The 13,657-nt window shown below is 31.5% G+C and overlaps 1 protein-coding gene across 2 annotated transcripts in view; it reads right to left on the reverse strand.

Annotated features, from left to right (window-relative positions):
• LOC135123038 (apoptosis-stimulating of p53 protein 2) overlaps positions 1-13,657 on the reverse strand; it is a 223,369-nt gene that overhangs the window by 159,154 nt on the left and 50,558 nt on the right. For both annotated transcript variants that reach the window (XM_064047560.1, XM_064047539.1), the window contains exon 3: positions 12,177-12,318. In XM_064047560.1, coding sequence (XP_063903630.1) covers positions 12,177-12,318 — 142 coding nt within the window. The remainder of the gene's footprint in view (positions 1-12,176; positions 12,319-13,657) is intronic.

Genomic DNA, 13,657 nt, shown 5'->3' on the forward strand with positions numbered 1-13,657 from the left:
ATAAGCGTGCTACCCTTATGTTTCAACCGAGTTTTTCCTTTAACAAATTTTGTGTCTACCAAATTGGGTTGGTTGGGGTGTAATACTAATAATAAGTGTTGCCTTTAATTTAATCAATAAAATAAATTGACTTCATTAATTTTTTTGAACCACCTCTTAAGAAAATCTAAAAAATATGAATGGAATGATAAATCACAAGTACAAACTCATCATATTTTTTGCATTTTAGATAGGATTTATTCAGCAAAATTTAAGGGTGACGTCATCAATTTTTTTAGGAGGGATGAACAAATACATTTTGAACAAAAGTTTACCATGCTTATAATAACTTTAAAATATTCCCAAGATTTCAAAGCATTCGGTTTTCTAATTCCTGATTAAATCGATAAAATAAATTCACGCTTTCATTAATTTTTTTGAGTCACCCTGCATATGCAAATCCAAAAATATGATTGGATTGATAAATCACAAGTACAGACTCATCATATTTTGTACATTTTAGATACGATTTATTCGACAAACCTTTGAGCTGACGTCATCAGTTTTTTGTAGAAGATAACCAAATATATTTTGACTAAAAATTTATTATGCTCTTTATAACCTTAAAACATCTGCAAGATTTCAAAGCATTCGGTTTTGTAGTTCCTGATTAATTCAATAAAATAAATTTACGCATTCATTAATTTTTTTGAGTCACCCTGTATATGCAAATCGAAAAAATTTGAATGGAGTGATAAATGACAAGTACAGGCTCATCATATTTTGTACATTTTAGATATGATTTATTCGGCAAACTTTCGAGCTGACGTCATCAAGTTTTTGGAGGGGATAAGCAAATATATTTTGACTAAACATTTATTATGCTCTTTATGACCTTAAAACATCTGCAAGATTTCAGAGCATTCGGTTTTGTAGTTCCTGATTAAATCAATAAAATATATTTACGCATTCATTAATTTTTTTGAGTCACCCTGTATATGCAAATCCAAAAAATATGAATGGAGTGATAGATCACAAGTACAGACTCATCATATTTTGTACATTTTAGATATGATTTATTCCACAAACTTTTGAGCTGACGTCATCAAGTTTTTGGAGGGGATAAGCAAATATTTTTTGACTAAAGATTTATGATGCTCTTTATAGCCTTAAAACATCTGCAACATTTCAAAGCATTCTGGTTAGCAGATTAAAAATTAAATTTCAAAATGTTGTTTTATAATTTTGATTTTTTTTTCCAAAAATCTGGACGTTTCGGGTGAAAAGTCGATTCAGAGTTGTAAACTACATGTGTAGGACTATGTTATTTTATACAATTGAAAACCCATTTACTATGTACAATTTTGAAGTGACGTCATCGCATTAGTGGTGGGGATGATTAGACAAATTTTGGTTAGCGTTTTACCATCTACATGATATTCTTAATATAAGTACAAAATTTCACAACAATCGGCCGAGTACTTTCGGAGATTATCTGTCTAATAAAAATCCGGGACGGCAGACGGACAGACGGACGGACAGACGGACAGACGGACGGACAGACGGACAGACGGACGGACAGACGGACAGACAGACAGACGGACAGACGGACGGACAGACGGACAGACGGACAGACGGACAGACAGACGGAAATGGGAGACCTATTTCTTCGTCTTCTAGGGGTCATGAAAGATCGAGAAAACGTAAAAGTAGAGAGTCGGCCGACGGACTCGATTACAATACTTCCTTTGCTTACGCTCGGGAAGTAAAAATAAAAAAAAAACAAAAATCTAAAATTCAAAAATCAAAAAATTGAACATTCGAAAAGCCAAAAAGTCGAAAAATCGAAACATCAAATTAGACCAAAATTGAAAAATCGAAAAGTTAATAATTGAAAAATTGAAACATTTTTAATGAGAAAAAAATCGGTAAACCGAAAAATTGAAAAATCTAAAAATCGAGAAATTGAACAATCTAAAAATTAAACAATTTAAAAATCGAAGAATTGGAAAACCAAAAAACCTGAACCAAGAACTTGAAAAATCGAATAATCGAGAAGTCAAAACATCAAGGAAAACAAAAAAATTAACGGAAAATCGAAAAAGTGAAAAAATTCAAAACTGAAATCTTGAAAAACTGAAAAATGGAAAGAAAATTGAAGAATCGGAAAAGTGAAAAAATCCAAAACTGAGTGCTGATACAAATCCACAAGATTTTCAAGATCTTAAAATTCTATAAATTCTCGAGATATTAAAGAACATAAAAATCTCAGATGTCTCAAAAATACTAACTAGATGCTACAGAAATTCTAAGGATTGTATTCCAAGGATTCTAGTTTGAGATCTCACAGATTTCAGGGTTCCCAGCGAAGTCACAGATGCGACGTATTTTAAAAATCTGTTCCCTAGATGACAAAAAGTTCAAGCGTCTTTGAGATTTCTGAAATTTTTGAGGTGTCTGATATACAGAGACCCTTAAGAACTTTGAGATTGGAAGGATTATGGAGATACCAAAAATTCCAGATATTCAGAAGTTCCACATCATATATTAGAGAGTATAGCAGTTGTAGCGATTGAATGGGAATTTTAGAGATTCAAAGATTCCAAAAATATTTGAGATACTCCTAGAGATCTCAGGCATATTAGAGATTTCAGAGATTATGAAGATCCCAAAAAGCCCTGAGAATCCAAAAACTTTAAAGATTTAGAAATTTTAGAGATTCTTGTGTCCTAAAAATCATAGATCTTCTAGCCATATTTGTAATGATAGAAATCCTTAAGATTTTAGAGATCTTAAAATACTATACATCTTCGAAATTCTAAAGAATAGAGAAATCTTAGAACGCAGATGTCTCAAAGATAACAGAAATTCTAAAAATATAAATATTCCAGGGATACTAGTTTGAAATCTCAGAAATTTCAGGGTTTCCAGCGAAGTCACAGATACGACGTATTTTAAAATCTGTTCCCTAGATGCCAGAAAGTTCAAGCCTCATTGAAAAATTCAGAAATGGAAAAATTGAAAAATCACAATTGAAGAAAGAATTGAAAAATCGAGAAATAGAGAAATGGGAAAATCAAAAAATCAGTTAACTGAAAAATTGAGAAATCGAAAAATATAGAAACGTCAAAAATTGAAAACTGAATAATAAAAAAAGTAAAAATCGTAACACTGAAACATCGGAAAATTGAGAAATCGAAAAATGAAGAAATTCGAGAAACCGAAAATATGAAGAATCGAGAAATCGAAGAATCGATAAATTGAAAAATCCCAACAGTAATATGTCGAAAAATTGAGAAATCGAAATCGGGCAAAACTGAAGTACCGTAAAGTTAATAAATTGAAAAACTGAAAATTTTTGAAAAAAAAATCGTATCAAAAACTAAAAATTCAAAAAATCGAGAAATTGAACAATCAAAAAATCAAAACATTGAAATCCCAGTAAGTTGATAAATAGGAAAATTTAAAAAACAAAAATTTTCAAAATCCAAGAATTAAACAACAAAGAAAATCTAAGCCTGAAAACTCAGAAAATCGAATGATCGAGAACTCAAAACATCAAAGAAAACAAAAAATCTAAAATTTAAAAATTCGACAAATTGAAAAATCATGGAACTGAAAAATCGAAAAGTCGAGATAGTGAGAAATCCAAAAACCTAAAACTTTAAAAACTGAAAAATTAAAACATCGAAAAATTTAAAAACCGAGAAAACACAATATCAAAAATTTGAAAAATTGAAGAAACGAAATATTGCAAAATTCCAAAGCTGAAATATTGAAAAACCTAAAAATGGAAGGAAAATTACAGAATCGAAACAGTGAAAAAATCCCAAACTGAAACATTGAAAAATTGAGAAATGAAGAAATGAGAAAATCAAAAAAATCGGTCCAAAGAGTTTAGACAGTACTTCCCTCGCTATCGGAAACGTGACGACTGCATGCCTATCATGTTTTTTTTTCCACATTAGATTTCAAAGCATTCGGTTTTGTAGTATCTGATTAAATCAATAAAATAAATTTGCGCATTCATTAAATTTTTTGAGTCACATGTATATCCGAATTCAAAAAAATATGAATGGAATGATAAATTACAAGAAGAGACTCATCATATTTTGTACATTTTAAATAGGATTATTCGGCAAACTTTAGAGCTGACGTCATCAATTTTTTGGAGGGGATAAGTAAATATATTGTGATTAAAACGGTCGTGGTTTAATAACAAAAAAATATTGTTCGTCTATGAAACAAGCTCGTCTTAGACAAAGTATTCGTAAAAAAAATATGTCGTAAAAAAATGTACGTATGCTGGTCCCGATTGCGATTATGGTTTAAATATTTGTTAGATAATCCTGACATGGATGTAGAAACATTTGTGACAGCCAAAGAGGTTTTTTTGAGAAAATTATGTTTGAATTTAGACCAAATTGAAATAGACACTAGGCAACAGGCACATTTGGGCAAAAGAAAGAGAAATTAGGGTTACGGCTTAAAATTTTGGACGTATTTACAAACTTAGACCGACTACAGCAATAGCGAAAACTGTGGAGTCTCTGTTGTACAGTACATTTAGAAGTAATAGTCATACATACTATGGACAGCAAAGTGAGGAAAAAGCTGTAAAGTGTTTTGAAATAAATAAAAATATAAAAACTGAACGGTGTGTCTTTATTTCAAAACAATTTCCTTACTTGGCTGCTAGTCCAGACAGGGTTCTAGAGGATAGGAGTGCATTAGTCGAAATTAAATGCCCTTCAAAATCGCAAGATTTGTCTCCCGAAGAACCGGTTAGAAAAAAAAATTATTAAATTTTGTACATTGACAGACAGAGAATTGAAAGTAAAAAAAATCATGATTACCACTTTCAAGCCCAGGGACAAATGCTTGTTACGGGTATTTCACAAGTTTATTTTGTTGTGTGGACACCCAAAGGAATTAATATAGAAAAAAAAACGAAGAAATATGTAAAAAGATGGCAGATAAACTTGGCAGATTTTACTTTGTCGCATTATTGCCCGAAATAATTGATTTAAGAAGAAAGAGGAACCTGCCTTTGCGAGAGATTTTTTTAAAATAAATAAAATTTGTTTCTATTTTTTTATGTACTTTAATAATTTATTAGGAGTACATTTTCCATCACCAAGACTTGCATATTTTAATCATAAATATATTTTGAAAATGATCTCTCGGCAAATGAAAACATATAGGAGCACTTTTTTCTAGTAAACAATGAAGGGAGAAGTTACTGGGCGTAGGGCTTTTTTAAAATACGTCCTTTCTGGGATAAGTAGTAGATACACTTAGCTACTTATACGTTAAACAAAAGCTGTATTTTATATATTTTTTATTATTATTATAAAAATGTTTATTAGTTTTATTAATTAACAAAGCAAAATATATATTAACAATAATATTACAATGAATTTTTAGTAATCATGTGTATTGAATTCAGGATCCTGAGTGGAGTAAAAATATTATAGTTCCCCAGTTTTAATTCGGTTTTATGATAGTACCTCATTGCGTAAAAGTTAATTTCCTTAACAATAGATTACTACGGCCGGTCCTGGCGGCTTGTTATAAAACTGAGTTCCTTGCCATAAATTAGAAAAATCAGCCGAGAATGCTAACAATCAGCTTATGGTAGAGCAGGCGATAAGGGTCGAATTGATACCCATTTTTTTCAATAATCGTTAGTTTTTGTTAAAAACTCTGCTAAGCAATAGATCCGTAATTTTCCTCTGATATTCCTGTTAAAATTATTCGACGTATTTTGCTTTAATTTGTGGTATATTTTCATTTTAATAAACACATTATCATTTAAACAAATTGTACCACTAACAAACATTTAATGACTCTGCGCCCTGTAAAAAGTGATGTTTTATCCATGTGCGAATTTTCAAGCGATTCTATGATGGTTATGACTCAAAAAACTTGAAAAGAAAACATACAATGGCCCTTTTTTTAAGATATTTCTCAGCCATATTTTTTTAATTGATTGAACTGGTCTCTGCGCTCTAGAATATGAAAAAAGCTGCAGTTTGATGTATGATACATCTATATTAATATCATTTTTTTTTTACAAAAAACCAAAAAAAATGTTATACCTCGTCTAGCGAGTCCCCTTAAGCGTTGTGGAATTAAAAACCGCTTATTATTCCGAGTTCGTGATACACCGAGAAATTTTTGGTCTATCACATCTGCAACGAGCGTCGTCGTGCTGGCCTACTTCACTAGTTACAAAAACCAATTTTAGTTTCCCAATAATCGTCCGCCACCTCTAGAATGAAGATTGTTTTAGAAATGTATTCGGGCCGCCATTAAACCCCGACACGCTCTCATCTCGCCCAACGAAATGAAATAATTTTCGTGCGTTATTATAAGATAAACCGCGTAAGTTGTTTTAATAACAATTTTATGAGGTTTACCTTGCTTGGAGTGTGCTCGGCTGCGAATAACGCAATAATGGAACAAAGCAAACGTAAAATTCGGCATTAATTCAGGTAGAACGAGTAATGAAGGCATCTTTTGCGTTTCTCTTTCGGAATTTCTCAATCGTAGAGATACACTTTTTTACGGGCGTTGCGACAAGCCAAATAGACACAAATTGATGTTTACCCGAGCTCTGAGCGCTAGTTACCACATCGCGACTCTTTAAAGAGAGTTTCGTTTCTCTTTTTCCCGGCTCGACGACGGGAATTCTTTAATATATTCCCTCAGATGGGGCTTCTTGGCTCGGAGATGGCAATTTACTTTCGGGATTGTAAATGTGGTGTCTCCAGCTTTATGGGTATTTCGACGAAAGAGATGGCCCCCATAAATCCCGACCGACTGAGCCGTTTACCGCAATTCAGTCATGTCGTGATTGTTTTCTCACGATTAAAAGGCGATCCGAGCGCGCCAAAAAACGAATTGGGTGTTTATGGGCGATTGCGGTAAACGGGGAAAGCGTTTTTTAGCCTGATAATGGTAGTTAGCCGATTAGGGCAACGAGGCATTTATTATTACGGATCTACGGTTTTTTTCGTTTTTAAATAACCGGCAATCATGTGGAAGATGAGATAAACGCTGTTCCATGTCAAAGCGACAAATAAAAAAAATTAATGTATGGCATTTTCGACAAAACATAACTCCAAATCATCTGCGAAAAAAACGAATTAGCGTAGGTTTGATTATAAGGCAGCAGGAGCTATTTCACTGTCGTTTTCGGCTCCAATTTTCACGTTTAATTCATGTGGGAGCATTAGACCACCTGCTGTCTCTAATCAAGGCCTTCCCAAATTTTTTTTTTACTTCCCGAACATAAGTGAAGGAAGTACTGTAATCGAGTCCGTCAACCGACTCTCTAATTTTACGTTTTCTCGACCTTTAATGAACCCTAGAGTACGAAGAAATAGGTCTCCCGTTTCCGTCCGTCTGTCTGTCCATCTGTCCGTCTCTCTGCCGTCCCAAATTTTTATTAGACAGATAATCTCCGAAAGTTCTGGACCATTTGTTGTCAAATTTTGTATTTATATTAGGAATATCATGTAGATGGTAAAATACTCAGCAAAATTCGTCTAATCATCCCCACCAATAATGTGCCCAAAACCCCCCTCTTCATTCCAGTAACTACTCTTAATATTATTCAAACAATGTCTTGGCTCTGATTTGCCAAAATCAGTCTTATCTTGGCAAGTACTAACAAAAAAAGTAAAAATTGAAAAACTGCAAATCGAAAAATTGAAAAATCCAAAAAGTGAGATATTAAAAATTGGAAACTCAAGAAATTGAAAATAGAAAAATTTCAAAATCCGAAAACTGAAGCATCCAAAAATTGGAAAATCGAAAAACTGAAAAATTTAAAAATGAAAACTTGAAGTCGCATATCTTAAAAATGTAAAATTGAAGAAATGAGAAAAGGAAAAAATTAAAATTGAAAAAACAAAAAAATAAAATCGAAACACTGAAAAATCGAATAAGTGAAAAGGTAACCAAAATTTAAAAAAAAAAAACGAAAATTGCAAAATAAAAAAAAATAAATCGGAAAAGTCAAAATTTTAAACTTAAAAACTCGAAAAATTGCAAATCGAAAAACTGAAGAAAAAAAAGGGGAAAATTGATGAATTGAAAAATTCAAGCAAAAAATAAATTGAAGCGGGGGAAGTTCTGAGGAAACAATTTTCGACCAATTTTTTTCTTTTTTTTTTTCTTATTCAAGGTTATAGATCTTGACGGGGTAATATTTTCGAAATATTCGGAATGAAATCCGAATTTTCTGAAAATTTTTAAAAATTGGGATATTTCAATTTGCGATTCTGGAAAACCGGTTGACATTAAAAATTAAATTCGCAAAATCAAATCTTATAATTTTCTGAAAAATCTGGATTCATTTACGTTTGATCAACTTTTTGGAACTAAAATTTTTTCTTTTTCCTTTTTCTTCGATTTTTAATTTTCCATATCACAATTTTTCGTTTTTTCATTTTCTTTCATTTTCAGTTTTTCAATTTTTCATTTTTCGATTTTACAATTTTTCATTTTTCAATTTTTCAGTTTCCCGTTTTTAATTTTCCAATTTTTTAATTTTTCGTTTCCCCAATTTTTCAAGTTCTTGATTTTTGTTTTTCATATTTTTCCTTTCTACATTTTTTTCGATTTTATAATTTTAAAATTGAAAAATCTAAAAATTGAATAACTACAAATTGAAAACTCGTGAAATTATTTCAGAGCTAATAAAAATGACTAATGAAAACGGAATAAGGGTGGGTGGGAGGGGCACCTTTTTATTTTGTCTACTCTTAATATTATTCAATCCTATCTTGGCAAGTACTAGCCCCGCCCACCCACCCTCTATTTTCTTAGAGGATATGTGATTTGCCAAAATAAGTTTTACCTTAGCATGTACTAGGCCCGCCCACCCTCTCTCTCTTTTCTTAGAAGCTATGTGATTTGCCAAAATCAGTCTTATCTTGGCAAGTACTAACAAAAAAAAAATTAAAAATTGAAAAATTACAAATCGAAAAATAGAAAAAACGAAAAATTGAAAAATCCAAAAAGTGAGAAATTAAAAATTGGAAACTCCAGAAATTAGAAATAAAAAAATTGCAAAATTTTAAAATGAAAACTTGAAGAGTCGCATATCTTAAACATGAAAAAACGAAAAAAAAAAATTAAAAATTGAAGAAACGAAAAACTGATAAAAATTAAAATTGAAACAACAGAAAAATAAAATCAAAACACTGAAAAATCGAATAAGGGAAGAGAAACCAAAATTAAAAAAACACGAAAAATTGCAAAATGTAAAATATAAACAAAATCAGAAGTTGTTTCTGCTAAGAACAATTGCTAAATCCCAAAATAATGAAAATTTAAAATTATATTCTACCAATTATACTCAGCTTTCGAAAAATTGCAAATCGAAAAACTGAAGAAAAAAAAATTGAATTGAAAAATTCAAGCATAAAATCGATTTAAATAAAATTATTTTTTTCTTTTTTTTTTCATATTCAAGGTTATAGATTTTGACGTGCTGATTCCAAAAATATAGCGGGTTTAGCCTCACAGGGCAATATTTTCGAAATATTCGGAGTGAAATCCGAATTTTTTGGATATTTTAAAAATTGGGATATTTCAATTGGCGATTCTGGAAAACCGGTTGAAGTTAAAATATAATTCGCAAAATCAAATTCTATAATTTTTTGAAAAATCTGGATTTCTTTACCTTCGATCAATTTTTTTGGTGTTAGAATTTTTCGGTTTTTAGTTTTCTTCGATTTAAAATTTTCCATCACAATTTTCGTTTTTTTTTTCACTTTCTTTCATTTTCAGTTTTTCAATTTTTCGATTTTACAATTTTTCATTTTTCGATTTTTCAGTTTCTCGTTTTTAATTTTTAGATTTTTCAATTTTTCGTTTCCTCGATTTTTCAAGTTCTTGATTTTTGTTTTTAATATTCTCGATATTTTGATTTTCGTTTTCTTTCGATTTTATAATAAAAAATATATAAAATCGAAAAATTCAATAATTGAAAATTGAAAATAAGTCAGTGAAATGGAGACAAGAAGTGGGCGGAGCTGAATTTAGGTTTTTCCAAAGAGTTTTATAAGCAAGCAGTAGCCCCGCCCACCGACCAGCCTCTTCATTCCAGTGATTATTCTTAATACTATTCAATCCTATCTTGCTTATCTCGGCAAATACTAGAGCCCCGCCCACCCACCCTCTATTTTCTTACAGGGTATGTGATTTGCCAAAATTAGTTTTATCTTAGCATGTACTAGGCCCGCCCACCCACCCTCTCTTTGCTTAGAGGATATGTGATTTGCCAAAGTCAGTCTTATCTTAGCAAGTACTAACAAAAAAAATTGAACAAATCAAAAAATTGAAAAAACGAAAAATTGATAAATCCAAAAATTGAGAATTTTAAAATTGGAAACTTGAGAAATTGCAAATAGAAAAATTGCAAAATCTGAAAACTGAAACATCCAAAAATTGGACAATCGAAAAACTGAAAAATTTAAAAATGAAAATTTGAAGAGTCGCATATCTTTAAAATGAAAAAACGAAAAAAAAAACATTGTAAAATTGAAAATTGAAAAATTGAAGTAACGAGAAAGTCAAAAAAATTAAAATCGAAGCACCGAAAAATCGAATAAGTGAAAAGATAACCAAAATTAAAAAAAACGAAAAATCGCACGATATAAAAAAAACAAACGTTGGATAATTGAAAATTTTAAACTTGAAAACTCGAAAAATTGCAAATCGTAAAACTGAAGAAAAATAAGAAAAATTGAAGAACTGAAAAATTCAAGCATAAAATTGAGGCGAGGGAAGTTCTGTCCAAACAATCTTCGAACAATTTTTTCTTTTTTTTTTCATATTGAAGGTTATAGATTTTGACGTGCTGATTCCAAAAATATAGCGGGTTTAGCCTCACTGGGCAATATTTTCGAAATATTCGGAGTGAAATCCGAATTTTTTGGATATTTTAAAAATTGGGATATTTCAATTGGCGATTCTGGAAAACCGGTTGAAGTTAAAAATAAAATTCGCAAAATCAAATTTTATAATTTTTTGAAAAATCTGGATTTATTTACCTTCGATCAATTTTTTTGGCATCACAATTTTTCGCTTTTTTCAGTTTCTTTCATTTTCAGTTTTTCAATCTTTCGATTTTACAATTTTTCATTTTTCGATTTTTCAGTTTGTCGTTTTTAATTTTTCGATTTTTCAATTTTTCGTTTCCTCAATTTTTCACGTTCTCGATTTTTGTTTTTAATATTCTCGATATTTTGATTTTCGTTTTCTCGATTTCATATCACAATTTTTCCTTTTTACAATTCCTTTATTTTTCCAATATTTCTTTCGATTTTATAATTTTAATATTGAAAAATCGAAAAATTGAATAATTGACAATTGAAAATAAGTCAGTGAAATGGAGACAAAAAGTGGGCGGAGCTGAATTTAGGTTTTTCTAAAGAGTTTTATAAGCAAGCAGTAGCCCCGCCCACCGACCCCCCTCTTCATTCCAGTGATTACTCTTATCTTAGCAAGTACTAACAAAAAAAATTTGGTATTATAATTTTTTGCTTTTCTGTTTTCTTCGAATTTAAATTTTCTCAATTTTCCATGTTTTCATTTTCTTTCATTTTCAGTTTTTCAATTTTTCGATTTTACAATTTTTCATTTCCTCAATTTTTCAAGCCCTTGATTTTTTTTTTTAATATTTTCAATTTTTTGATTTTCGTTTTCTCGATTTCATATTTCACAATTTTTCCTTTTTACAATTCCGGAGCTGAGTTTAGTTTTTCTAAAGAGTTTTATAAGCAAGCAGTGGCCCCGCCCACCGACCCCCCTCTTCGTTCCAGTGACTACTCTTAATATAATTCAGTCTTATCTTGGCAAGTACTAGCCCCGCCCACCGGCCCCCTATCTTTTTAGAGGATATGTGATTTGCCAAAATTAATTTTACCTTACCATATACTAGGCCCGCCCACCCACCCTCTCTTCTCTTAGAGGATATGTAGTTTGCCAAAATCAGTCTTGTCTTAGCAAGTACTAACAAAAAAAAATCAAAAATTGAAAAATTGCAAATCGAAAAATTGAAAAATCCAAAAAGTGAGAAATTAAAAATTTGAAAATCGAAAAACTGAAACATTTTAAAATGAAAACTCGCGCATTAGCATAGGATGCGGGATTATAATAATAGTAATAGTGTAACTCACCGCCATGCTCAGGGCATACCGCAACCAAATCGCACGTTTCGTCTCCAGGGTCGCGACAGCACTCAATGACGTCAGAACAAGTGGTTTCAGGTGTTACGGGAACGTCCGTCGAGGAACCATCACCAATCACTTTGACGATCATCTGCAACAACACAAGAATTCGTGCTAAACTGAGTGCAAAAGAAACCGCAGACTCAATATTAAGTTACGCTGCAGAATATGATACATTTACTTGACAAAAAACAAAAAAAAAAAAAGTAAGGTCGCACAAAGCCGAGGACATGTAGTACAGTAGGGTTAGGAACAGCTCCGCGTTTCTAACTCAGCTTTTATTTTTCATTTAATTAGTGTGGAAGCTGGGAAAGATCAAGTGGGCGAGTATGTGTGGTGCTATGCATCATCCGTGTTAGACAAGGACGGAACTATAATGTTTTATTAATATACCTTTTGCAGCGCTAAGTGGCTCGATTTCTCGGCCACCTGTGCAGCCGAAAATTGTTTTTGGAAGTTTGTTTTGAAGTTGGCAGCGCAAAGAATGCCCGGAATTCCAACTCCCCGGAATTACCTCCCAGGTTGAATCTTTTCCGAAAAGGGACTGCGGCCTGGTTATTGCACATGTTGTTAATGGTTAAACAAATACGTCTGCGGCTGTTTGTCTTCGTCTTCGCCTCGTTCATGCTTTCATTAACGGGGAAGTAATCACCGCATGCCCCTTTGAAGTAAATTAATAATAAAGTCTGCTACCAGCAGAACACAATCAATAAACAGCTTGACAGCGAAGAAATTAGAGACAGAGCGACGGCGAAAAGAGCAAAAAGTAAATTTTTCTTCCTCGTTCTTATTTGATTAAAGACTAGGCTTGTGGCAGGTCGATTCTCACAATTAAACTTTGAACAGTTTGGATAAAAGCGGCATTGTCAAAGTTTCGCAGATAACCAATAACTTTCCGAGCTCTTTATCCTGTAATACCGGCAATATATCAGGGCGAGCCGACGACGCAATTATAAAGACGTTACAACTTCGAGCCAGAAGTCACCAGCGAAAAATACCCATCCCGAATCGGCGACATGTAGCCATGACGTAATACAGAAGACCCCAGTCATGATTTACGAAAATGTGCTTTATTGCGCAATTAATAATAATAATAATAATAATAATAATAATAGGACTTTATTAAATAATAATAGGCAAAGTCTAGCCATAGGCTATTCCACTTAGCCTTAGATTTACAAGAAACTAAAACTAACCAAACAGTTTGTACAGAAAAACGGATTAAATATCTAGACAGGAGTCAGCTAGGTAATGATCAAATTAAACAAATTAAACTAATTAAATCTAAATTAAAATTAAATTAAATAATCCATAATTAGAAACTAAATTTATACAAATAATAATAATAATAATAATAATAATAATAATAATAAAAAGTTAACAGCAAGAGAACCACAATAATAAACTTAAACCTAAGTATTAACCAAGCA

The sequence above is a fragment of the Zophobas morio genome, unplaced genomic scaffold (genome assembly GCF_036711695.1).
Source record: "Zophobas morio isolate AGI-343-1 ecotype UQ-CSIRO unplaced genomic scaffold, CSIRO_AGI_Zmor_V1 ptg000002l, whole genome shotgun sequence".
Taxonomy (NCBI): Eukaryota; Metazoa; Arthropoda; class Insecta; order Coleoptera; family Tenebrionidae; genus Zophobas; species Zophobas morio.